The sequence below is a fragment of the Mesoplodon densirostris genome, chromosome X (assembly GCF_025265405.1).
Source record: "Mesoplodon densirostris isolate mMesDen1 chromosome X, mMesDen1 primary haplotype, whole genome shotgun sequence".
NCBI lineage: Eukaryota > Metazoa > Chordata > Mammalia > Artiodactyla > Ziphiidae > Mesoplodon > Mesoplodon densirostris.
This window is the reverse complement of record NC_082681.1, coordinates 119,389,854-119,402,351: the sequence shown is the minus strand read 5'-3', so window position 1 is coordinate 119,402,351 and position 12,498 is coordinate 119,389,854. Positions and strand designations below refer to the sequence as shown.

Below are 12,498 nucleotides of genomic sequence, written 5' to 3'. Positions count from 1 at the left end.
AAAATGTAAATGAAAGTCAACCTAAGACTGGGAAAAGAAATGACTGATAACAGAAGACACTGGTGCATTGAGCTCTTTGCATTTCCCTAAGTCTTGGTTTGTATCTTCTAGACTGTCTCGTATGTAAAACTGTTAAGATTCTTAGTAATTTGCACTATTAATTTTAAAATGTGAACTCCTGGGTATTTTTGATGGCTTTCATTCTGTTCTCTAAGTTCTAGAATTCCATGTGGCTTCATTAATGTCCCATATTCTCTCCCTTGTTTTTCTATTTATTTATTTTTTTTAATTTTTTTTTCTTTTTTGCGGTATGCGGGCCTCTCACTGTTGTGGCCTCTCCCGTTGCGGAGCACAGGCTCCGGATGCGCAGGCCCAGCGGCCATGGCTCATGGGCCCAGCTGCTCCGCGGCATATGGGATCCTCCCAGACCGGGGCACGAACCCGTATCCCCTGCATCGGCAGGCGTACTCTTAACCACTGCGCCACCAGGGAGGCCCTCCCTTGTTTTTCTAATTAAAAGAAGACACCCCCCCAATCTTACAGAGACCCAGAAGACAATGCTGTGAGGTGAGGGAAACTTGTACTTTTGAGCTCAGCCCCACTTCCATTATTTTCTTTATAAGGGTACATGGTTCACCCCTGTGGTGGTGATTGTTGTTTGTAACTATGTAGCAAACGTCCATATATGCCTGTAGCAGATACCTGCAACATATCTAAAATGATTTCTTCTCAAGGGTGACCCAAACCTTCTACTGCCTCCGTCCTCGGGCTCTGGCCCAGTTAATGGTGAGTCCCATAGAAGCAGAGGTCTGCAGCTGGCCTTGCGCCCTCCAGCCTCTCTTCTCCATCCTCCCTGCCCTCGTGTCTCACTGTCCTAGCTGTGGTCCGTCCTCTGGGGACACAGCAATCAGACCTTGTCTCTCTCCCACCTCCGTAGACTGCCCCTCCACGCCAGGTGAAGCCTTGCATCTCTTACCACCTCCTAAGGGCCTTTGCAGCTGGGCGCGACCAACCTCTTTACCTCAGTTCTTGAATCTTCAGCCCTAGACACCAATCCCAGTTTTCTAGAAGACTTAGGATTCTTCCTGGAAGGGAGTTTTTTGTTTTCTGTTTTTTGGGTTTTTTTGCGGTACGCGGGCCTCTCACTGTTGTGGCCTTTCCCGCTGCGGAGCACAGGCTCCGGACGCGCAGGCTCAGCGGCCATGGCTCACGGGCCCAGCTGCTCCGCAGCATGTGGGATCTTCCCGGACTGGGGCACGAACCCGTGTCCCCTGCATCGGCAGGCAGACTCTCAACCACTGCGCCACCAGGGAAGCCCTTTGAGTAATAAGAGCTGTTGGAATATGGTTCTGAAAGCAAAAAAAAGAGAAAAATTAACATACTTATTAGCTTACTTTTTTTTTTTTTGGCCGTGCCACACAGCTTGCAGGATCTTAGTTCCCCAACCAGGGATGGAACCTGGCCCCTTGCAGTGGAAGCACGGAGTCCTAACCACTAGTCTACTAGGGAATTCCCTAATATGCTTAGTTTAAAAACTTGTTATCCACATTGGTCTTCCTCTTCTCTCACTTGGTTAGCTGGGACCCATCCCCATGTGGCCTGTTGTGAAACCTCACTCCTCTCTTCCATGCCCAGGCACCTGTCGGCTCAGGGTAGGGACTGCAGCTCCCAGCCGGGCTTCTGGCCTGACTTCTGGTTAATGACCCCTTTGTGTGTAGTCCTGGTCCTCAGTCACCTTTTTTCCTGGTCTCCATTTTCTCCCCCTTGCAACTTTTCCTCTTTCTTTATTTCCGGTTTTAATCCGGTGAGGTTTGACTCTACCTTTCGGCATTCTCTGTGTTCCTAGGTTCTCTGGCAGGAGATTCTTTGCTAGAACCACCTAGCTGGTCAAGAGGTGGCATTTCTCTCTCCTTAATTTACCCCTGGCCCCTCTTCTTTGTGTGACTGGTGGTGGTGGTGGGTGGGGATGGTCAGCTCGTGCAGGTGCAGATGAGTTTGTGGTGTCCTGGGCCTGAACTTGATCTTGAGGCCATTTAAGGGCTGAAGGTGAAAATTAACTAGTTGTATTTTTAAAAAAATATTTATTTTATTTATTTGGCTGCATCGGGTCTTAGTTGCGGCACGCAGGATCTTCATTGCGGCATGTGGGATCTTCTGTTGCAGCACAGGCTCTCTAGTTGTGCTGCGCAGGCTCTAGAGTGCACAGGCTTAGTTGCTCCGCAGCGTGTGGGATCTTAGTTCCGCGAACAGGGATTGAACCTGTGTCCCCTGCATTGGAAGGCGGAGTCTTAACCACTGACCACTAGGGAAGTCCCACAGTTGTATTTATTTTTTAATCCAAGCACACTGCCCGTATTCTCCAAACAGAACTCTTCATCTTATTTAGTGTCATTCAAATGTTTCTTTAACCACACCTATAGTAAGAAGTGATTTTATATCAGATGTGCACATACACATCTGCATATATACAAATATACATGTCTAATTGAAAGAAAAGTTTCTTCAGATAATTCTTACACATGTGTGATACACTATTTTTATTTCATAAAAAAGCTGGTCAGATACACTAAATTAGAGGTTAAAGCTTTTCCTGTAAGGAGCTACATAAGGTCCCTGTCACATACTCCCTCTTTTTTCTTAAGCAACTCTTTAAAAATGTAAAAAAACATATTTAATCTGCAGGCTTTACAAAACATGCCGCGGGCTGGATCTGGCTTGCAGGCCCCGAGCTCAGTGAATTTAGCCACCACCTGCTTGCAGTCAGAAAAACACGGCTCTGGGGACTTCCCTGGTGGCGTGGTGAAGAATCTGCCTGCCAGTGCAGGGGACACGGGTTCGAGCCCTGGTCCGGAAAGGTCCCACATGCCGCAGAGCAACTAAGCCCGTGTGCCACAGCTACTGAGCCTGCGCTCTAGAGCCTGCGAGCCACAACTACAGAGCCCGTGCTCCGCAACAAGAGAAGCCACTGTAATGAGAAGCCTGCGCACTGCAACGAAGAGTAGCCCCTGCTCACCACAACTAGAGAAAGCCTGCGTGCAGCAACAAAGACCCAACGCAGCCATAAATAAATGAATGAATGAATGAATGAATGAATGAATGAATGAATAAATAAATAAATAAATAAATTTATTCAAACAAAGAAAAGAAAAACCATGGCTCTGTTTTGAACTCTGAGGGTAATTGGGAGAACCCAGTGTGCTCTTCACCACCCTCCCTTCCTTTTAAGGAGGAGTCAATCACTGCTGAGGAACCTTCTTAAAAATCAGATTCATAGAACTTGCTGCTGAATCACTTTCTGGACCCAAGAACCTGTTTTGAAAAACTTGATGGCTCTCTCTAAAATCTTCCCTAAATGATTGGCTTCCCTGCCCCCATGAAGAGGCTCTAATGAGAAAGCAACAGGGATAATTATGTAATTTAGGGAAAAAAGAGCAGTGGTTTTGCCTTTTAACTGGGCTGGTGTCTTTTTTCTTTTGAGTGCCGTGATACAATTCCTAACCTTAAAATTATGCTTTCCTCTGTAGCTTTGCCAATTTGAGAATTTACCCGCATGGATTGGTGTTGCTGGACCTTCAGAGTTACGACGGTGATGCGCAAGGCAAAGAAGTTGACAGTGTCAGTTTTCCACTTCTATTCACTCAAGTATTTGAGGATCACAAAAACTGCTCAGTTTAATGATAAAATTATTTTCACCTATTTGCTGACTTTCACTTAATTTTTTTCAATAAAATTTCTATTTTATCTTAAATATTCACTTAATTTTAAACTTGCCTCCCTTCAGATAAGTGATTTTAGAAGAAAAATAGTTGTTCCTCAGTAGTTTTTAGGAACCTGGCTGTCGTCTTTCCCTTGACTGCTTGAGTAATGAGTTATGATTTCACTTTGCACTGGAGGGAAGGTAAACCTTTATCCAGGGTGTTACAGCTGCAATGTCCTTGAGCCTTTCCCTTTGCCATTATTTTGTTGGTACGTTAGGCTGAAGTGAGGTTGGCTCACTATGTTGGGCTAGTTGGCGTGGGAGTGGGGAATTGGGCCAGGCCTGCAGGCTGCTGTAGGGGTCGGGGAGGACAAGTGTATCTGGGCATCTGCCAGTGTCACAGCTCTGTCAACACGGCCTCAACCTCCTGGTCTGTAATTTAGCTGTTCCACTCAGCCTATTCGATAAGCCCATTTCTTTTCTTTTAACTGCAGCTTTTGAACAAAGTAGAAGAAAGAATGAAAGAAATGAGTCAGGACAGTACTGAGCGGGTGAAGCGGTAAGTCCACTCCTGAATGTTCTTTTATATTTGGTTAATCGATAAAATAATCAGAATGGTGGTGTTATCCCTGAGCAGTGTCTAAGATGTAGAAGAGATCAAAGTCGACTTCTGCTTCTGGCCACTTGGTAGACTGAGGTAGTGGGCCCTTACAACAGGAGACTAACTGTATATGAGAGAGAGAGAGATGCTAGACAAAGTGGAGCAAAGGCAGAAGGGAGTGTACAGTGATTCCAAGGGGCTGGAACTGTATAACGCAGAGAATCAGGTGGGGCTGACACCTCAAAGGGGAGCTAGAAAACTCCTCGACCCTGTCCAGTAAAGAGAAAAGATTGTCTTGTCTTTCCTCAGAGTTCTGGGCCCCAGAGTAGAATTAAGCAGTTTTAAGAGATTTTGACAGCATGGGATGATAGAAAATTTGCCTCAGTGCTTTCAGGTAAGATGACATTGGTATCTGCAAGGTACTAAGAATTTCAGAGGCCACTCACCTTGAGCAGCCCCTGGTGGGTTCTTTTCAGATGAAAACGAAGACCATTAACCTTTCTTGAGGAGTGCAGCCACTATGCCACATGTGACTATTTAAAACTAAGTTAATAAAAAAGCAGTTCAGTTCCTCAGTCTCACCTCATGTCACTAGGTAATGGCTAGTGACTGCCATATTGGACAACGCAGATAAAGAACATTTCTGTGGTGCCAGAAATGTTCTGTTGGACAGAACAGAGGTATTTGTCAGTGGTGTCGGATGTTAAAAGAGCTTTGATAGAAGTAATAGTTTTGACATTTGTTGGGAGGGATAGAGTCTGGTAGGTCCTGGGAATTAATCATGGCTGCACAGCAGGTAATTCTGAGCGGTTGGGCCTTGCCCTGCCTGGGTGGCTCCTTATCAGGCCCTAAAAAGTGGGCTTGTCCCTTGCTCATAAAGGCAAACACACACAGAGAGACTTTAGTAAGGTCGGGGCATCGCTGATGGAAGTGACCATCCAGAATACAGACTTCTCCATTTCAGGGCACTTTACACAAGAGGGAGTCCTTATTGGCTGTTGAAGGCCGTTTAAGTACATAATGGCTCATCCTGCTAAATTTGATCAGCCTAGAGGAAAGCCCCAGGGCAGATGTAAGATAACTGGAAAGTTGTTTAACCTCCAATATGGACACAAAGCAGGAAACTGCATGTGGAGGGAGCAGGACACAGTGTAGAACTCGGCCACTTGATTGAAATCTGTTGGAGCACCCTCTGTTGGAGCACCCAGACTTGTTTACCCCACCCAAGATCAGCTTACGTGTCCTCTGGGCCCTTCCCCATCCTTAAAGAACTTGTCCACACCTACACTCTTTTCTGGAATTTCCCTCTTTTCCTGCTTGCAGAGTTTTCCTAATCTTTCCTGGTCCATCTGAATTGAATGGGTTCCCACTGTGTCTTTAATTCGGTGATAATGAATTGGCCAACATCAAAATGCCTGATTTTTTTCTTTTAAAATTGTTCTGGTTTTTATTGGGATTACTTTTAGGAGTGAGCAAATAGATGGAATGCTTTTATGGGCTTCCGCACTCAATGAGAAGTCTGGTTCCTTTGTGGTTTGGGTATGGGAGTTTTTGAAGTGAGAATGCAGTTATACTTCCGATTTTCAGTTCAAAACACAGCACAGGCATTGTTTTTCCTTGTGACTGTTTTTACATCTTTTCATAAAATCAGGGCGGAGGGGGCAGGAAGTTGTTGGGAATACTTTGTTGTAGGCCCTTTGTTTTGGGCCTCAAAAGGACAAGAATGGTGCCACTTTTCTGTCTGGGGAATGACATTGTTAGAGACTGAATCATTAACAAATGACTCAGTAACATCTGAAATGATTACTCCCCTGTGGCCAATGATTTAAACCTGAATTAAGAAGCCATGGGATTTATTAGAAACTTTATTTTCATATCCTCCTATTCAAAAGAAAAGAAACAGGAAAAACAAGCTTACATCAGTAATGTTTTGTTGAAAAGAAAAATTCTTGCAATTTACACAGTGTACCTGAGGCCCAGGACATAGTGTGTCTTTCTCTCTACCATGTATTTTCAATTTTCTGTAGTGAAGGTTGAAAAGAGAGTTTTGTAGGGCTCCAGAATATCTCCCAAAGCCCATTTCAGGGAGATGCGCTTCATGTTAGTGAAGCCAAATCCAGCCTCTGTACCCCAACACTGAATTAAATCTTGGAGACAGAGTTTTGGGTGAAGTAGAAAAGAATAGGTTTATTGCTTTGCCAGGCAAAGGGGGCCACAGCGGGCTAATGCCCTCAAATTGTGTGTCCCAACTTGGAGGGGGTAGTGAGGAGTTTTATAGTAATGGTTCAAGGAGAGCGTGATTAACTCGTGGACATTCTTCTGATTGGCTGGTGGGGAGGTAAGTGGGCGTCAGCATCATCAGCCTTCTGGTTGCAACTGGTCTGGGGTCTGCGTGCTGGTGAGCAGCATGCAGTTGACTTCTCCCACCTGGTGGGGGCTTCAGTATCTGCAAAACAGCTCAAAGATATTGTTCTGTGTGTCCCTTGACGGGGAACCAGGACCCTGGCCCAAGGCTGCACTACTGTTTCCTTTAACTCTTCTCCCTTGTCTCCACATCCCCTCCCTTCCCTAATTAGCATCTGTTTGAACTGCCCATTGGCACTCAGGGAAGGTCTTGGAGGCTGAATGAAGCCCCGTTTCCTGTAATCAAGAAATGGGGGACACAGAAAGGCTTCTGTGTCCAGGAGCCCCATAGGGTCCTGCTCGGTATGATCAAGGTGATGGTTTCCCCATCTTTAAAGATCCTTGCATTGCATCAGCTCGGTGCTTTGTGACCACCTAGAGGGGTGGGATAGGGAGGGTGGGAGGGAGGGAGACAGAGGGAAGAGATATGGGAACATAGGTATATGTATAACTGATTCACTTTGTTATAAAGCAGAAACTAACACACCATTGTAAAGCAATTATACTCCAATAAAGATGTTAAAAAGAAAAAAAAATCGTTGCTTCTTTGCATCTCTTTAAAAACCACTGTGTTGCTGTGGAGGAAAGAGCTCTTACCTGCACCCAAGGCACCACTGACTCAATTGAGGATGGACATTGTTTTCATTGGGTTTGTGCATAGTTCAGTAATTGCCTGTAGCTGGCTGGCTGTCAACCCCGAGGGGTGGGTTTCCTCCCCTGAAAGCCCTTGAGTTGCTATTGGTTACTTTCATCCAGTGTCACAGGTAGCTCATGCTCCCACCTCATGCCACCCACCGCCCATCAGCCAGAGGTGGAAGAGGCTTCCCCCAAGTCCTGTTTGCCTACTCTCGGGGTTTGTCCTGTTTGGGGTGCCACATTTTACAAGAAAAACCTCTGATCTGCCTAATTCCAACAGCTGAGTTTGTTCTCCTGGAAGATGAAGAAGTGGTTAAATTAGGAGGAGTTAGGATTAAATGACAGTTTATGGGAATTTGCTTTGTAAATTCAGTGCTTTTTGCAGATGTTAGTATTTCCTCATAGAAAGCCTCGTAAACCTGTAACAGGTTCAGACTGTATTCTTGGAAACAGGTGAGCGGAAGAGCAAAGACTTATCAGAGCGAGTCAGAGGTAGTGCAACCCAGCATTTTAGGTACCTGTGGCTTGTTGACTGTAAACCCCACTGTACCTGAGAACACAGGACTTGCCCATGGTTGTGTTATGTATGCAGTGAGTTCTCATCTTGTTTGTGTTCCACTTAATTTACCAAGCCCTTTCCAGGTCTGGTTTTCCTTGTCATGTAGTGTCCTCTGCTGTTAGTTTCTAGTACATTCGCCCTATCTAAAATACTCAGTATTAACAGAAAGAACTGAATGAGAAAATCATTAGTTTGCAGCTATTCTCGTAATAATTGGTTCAGGCAAGAATCTTCTAGATGCCAAAGCTGCTGGTGAAGGTTTGCTGAGAGATCAGGACCTTGACCCAGTTTCACAGGACCGCTCCACACCCTGCTTAGTAATTTCAAAGGGAAAAAAGATACCTTTGCAAGTGTAGGGATCTCGTGGGCATCTGCTTTAACCATGTGGTCACACTTAGCATCACCAATAATAGGACAGGAACACATCTTGTGCCCCTGATGTGATGCTTGCATAATATGCCAACTTGACTCTATTCAAGAGATCTTCAGGCAAACCCACTTGAGGGATTTCCTGCAGAACACCTGGTCTGAACTTTGCTGTGATGTGAATGTCATGAAACACATGGGGAAGGGATGACGACGCCAACAGACTCTTTTCTTTTTTAACATCTTTATTGGAGTATAATTGCTTTACAATGGTGTGTTAGTTTCTGCTTTGTAACAAAGTGAATCAGTTATACATATACATATGTTCCCATATCTCTTCCCTCTTGTGTCTCCCTCCCTCCCACCCTCCCTATCCCACCCCTCTAGGTGGTCACAAAGCACCGAGCTGATCTCCCTGTGCTATGCGGCTGCTTCCCACTAGCTATCTATTTTACATTTGGTACTGTATATATGTCCATGCCTCTCTCACTTCGTCCATGTCCTCAAGTCCATTCTCTGTCTGTGTCTATTCCTGCAACGGACTATTTTCGATTAAATGAGGGTAAAAAAGGAAAACAGCAAAATACAGTATATGATTCTTCATTCAAAAGTAGAAAAGCTCTGAAGGAGATAATTGGCAGTTGGGGATCCTTGAACAGGGATTCCTTACTAGGTGCTGCTATTCCATCCATGTGGACGTGAATGGATGTGGTAGTGACAAAGTACTATGTAGGCAGTCTTAACAGATCCCTGCTGGAGTATTTGGGGGTGAAGGATGATGTCTGCAATGGCCATTTTCTCCTTTAACATTTTTTAGGGAAAATTAAAGTATGCCAGAAAGGTTTTTTAAAAAGTAAATTCTTAATGTACAACAGTGTTGAAATTTGGTAGTGGCCATGTTTGTATAAACCTCAAAGCTCAAGTTTTAGATTGGTTATGTACTATTTAGGAGTCTGCATGGGGTCATGTGGCTCCTGCACATGCTTGTTCCCAGGTCTTCTTTTTTTTTTTTTTTTTTTTTTTTTCGTTACGGGGGCCTCTCACTGTTGTGGCCTCTCCCATTGTGGAGCACAGGCTCCGGACGCGCAGGCTCAGCGGCCATGGCTCACGGGCCCAGCTGTTCCACGACATGTGGGATCTTCCCGGACCGGGGCACGAACCCGTGTCCCCTGCATCGGCAAGTGGACTCGCAACCACTGTGCCACCAGGGAGGCCCCCCAGGTCCTCTTTTAAGGCAGCCTCACCTAAGCAGCCTTTCTTTTAAGGCTCATTCCTGTTTTCCTTTTTTTCCAGATTACCACCCATAGTTCGAGGAGGGGCCATTGACAGATACTGGCCCACTGCAGATGGCCGCTTGGTTGAGTACGACATAGATGAAGTGGTGTATGATGAAGACTCACCTTACCAGAACATTAAAATTTTACACTCAAAACAATTTGGAAATATTCTCATCCTCAGTGGGGATGTTAGTAAGTATTCCATCCCTACCCCAATCGCATGACAAAGTGACAATGTATTAGATTGTGTTTTCCTGACAGATACCACCGTTGTGGATTTGTCCAGATTTGTCCATGGCCCTGCTGGGTTGTTTTTGTTTGTTTGTTTGCTTGTTTTTTGCTGTACACGGGCCTCTCACTGCTGTAGCCTCTCCCGTTGCGGAGCACAGGCTCCGGACGCGCAGGCTCAGCGGCCATGGCTCACGGGCCCAGCCGCTCCGCGGCATGTGGGATCCTCCCAGACCGGGGCACGAACCCATGTCCCCTGCATCGGCAGGCTGACTCTCAACCACTGCGCCACCAGGGAAGCCCTGGGTTGTTTTTTTTTGAGATGAATATTTACATTGGTTTAACCTGTGGCTTGTCTGAGCTTTCATGTTTTATAGTAGAGCCATGAAAACTTTGTCATTACTCTTTTTTCCTTAGTTTTCTTAGTGATTAGTATTTAGATTGTATTTCAAAAGAAAATGTAATTGCCTTTTTAAAAAAAATTTTTATTGAAGTATAGTTGATTTACAATGTTGTTAGTTTCAGGTGTACAGTAAAGTGATTCAGTTATACATATATATATATTTTTTTGTTATTTATATTCTCTCCCATTATAGGTTATTACAAGATATTGAGTAGAGTTCCCTGTGCTATACAGTAGGTCCTTGTTGGTTATCTATTTTATATTGCTTATTTTTTAAGAAGTCTTTTAGATGGGAAATTTCAAACCAAAGTAGACAAAACAGTAAGATGAACCCACATATACTCACCATTGAGTGCCAACAATTACCAACTCCTGGCCAATCTTGTTTCCCCTGAACTCCGGTCTACTTTTCTCCCTCTCATATTCTTTTGAAGCATCTCTGCTTCATATTTTATCTGGAAACATGCAATTGCTTTTTAATTATCATATCAGAACAGGCTAAAGACTGAATTTTCTTCCTACTGACTAAAGTATATATGTATATAATTTATGTAGGTAACATCTTATGTTGGGTGTTAGATGAGTAGGGTTGATGAAAGTCCACAATCCAAAAACCAAAAAGCAACACCTCTGTATGCTGCTGTTTTTAAAGATTGAAAAGGAAAAATTCTGAATTTTCTAGATTCTAGCACTTTCTGGTATGATAAGTCAGGTGGTGTATGGCTTTGGTTAGAGTTACCATTTTGGATGTTTCTTCTCCCTAGATTTGGCGGAAAGTGATCTGGCGTATACCCGGGCCATCATGGGCAGCGGCAAAGAAGATTACACTGGCAAAGATGTACTGATTCTAGGAGGTGGAGATGGGGGCATATTATGTGAAATAGTCAAACTGAAACCAAAGATGGTCACTATGGTAGAGATATCCTTTGTTGTATAAGAGATCAAGTTAAGTGGGCTTTATTTGTTTTCTTCCTCATTTTTTGTCTTAAGAATCAAGTTAATGTTACGAGGTAAATGTGTTATAAAGACTACCTTGAACAAACATTTCCACTTAGTACCAGTACCTTTTTTTTTTTTTTTTTTTTTTTGCGGTACGCGGGCCTCTCACTGTTGTGGCCTCTCCCGTCGTGGAGCACAGGCTCTGGACGTGCAGGCTTAGTGGCCATGGCTCACAGGCCCAGCCGCTCCGCGGCATGTGGGATCTTCACGGACCAGGGCAAGAACCTGTGTCCCCTGCATCGGCAGGCGGACTCTCAACCACTGCGCCACCAGGGAAGCCCACCAGTACCTTTTTATATGGCCACCAACAAAGAAGCAGAGTTGAGAATTAAAGAGCAAGTAACCTTTGTACTATGTCTACTGTTCGGCAATTGCTGAAATGGCTTCTCCATTAGAAGAAAATTGAGTTCCTTTTGAGTGTCCTTGGTGCACAAATGAAGTCATTTTCTCATTTGTCATTTTTTAAACTTATGATACCCTAATTAGTGTTAAAAATGTTATGTCATCTTAACCTTTTTTTTTTTTTTTTTTTTTTTCAGTACGTGGGCCTCTCACTGCCGTGGCCTCCCCCGTCGCGGAGCACAGGCTCCGGACGCACAGGCTCTGTGGCCATGGCTCATGGGCCCAGCCGCTCCGCGGCACGTGGGACCTTCCCGGACCGGGGCATGAACCCGTGTCCCCTTCATCGGCAGGCGGACTCTCAACCACTGCGCCACCAGGGAAGCCCCATCTTAACCTTTTTAAAAAGTATATTTCAGAATTCTTTGATACATCCAAATCCAGGGGAAATTTCTCCTTAACCTATTTCGAACATTGACCAAATGGTGATTGACGGATGTAAGAAATACATGCGGAAAACATGTGGTGATGTCCTAGACAATCTTAAAGGAGACTGCTATCAGGTAATTATATTTACCAGATAATGTTTTTTATTATGTCAACTGATAATATGTTGATCAGAACTGTTCCTTCTGAAAACAGCTTTAAGTATAATTGGTTAAGAAGATAAATAATCAAGATGATAGGTCATCTTGTAGGGGAGGAAAAATTTTCCCTCTACCCTTCTAGTACTTGCCTGAGACCCCCATAATAAAAGACTAACAAGAGGAAAAACAAGTTATTAAATGTTTTAAACTCATGTATTTATGGGAGATGCACAGAAAAGTGAACAACTCAGAGGTAGCTGTAGAATTTAGGCTTAAATATGATCCTAATAGGGACAGAGGGATGTAGGTGTCTTGAGGGAGGGTAAATGACTTAGGAACAATGAACAGGGCCCTTAGAAGAGTAGAAAAAGAGGTATGATAGTTTGTGACAGAGTTTGTCTGG

General features: G+C 44.4%; 1 protein-coding gene across 1 annotated transcript in view; it reads left to right on the top strand.

The window, feature by feature from the left end:
* Positions 1-12,498, top strand: part of SMS (spermine synthase) — a 60,117-nt gene that overhangs the window by 18,657 nt on the left and 28,962 nt on the right. Inside the window, exons 4-8 of the mRNA XM_060086556.1 lie at positions 3,525-3,615; positions 4,192-4,256; positions 9,556-9,731; positions 10,935-11,089; positions 11,982-12,071. Of these exons, the coding sequence (XP_059942539.1) occupies positions 3,525-3,615; positions 4,192-4,256; positions 9,556-9,731; positions 10,935-11,089; positions 11,982-12,071 (577 nt within the window). The remainder of the gene's footprint in view (positions 1-3,524; positions 3,616-4,191; positions 4,257-9,555; positions 9,732-10,934; positions 11,090-11,981; positions 12,072-12,498) is intronic.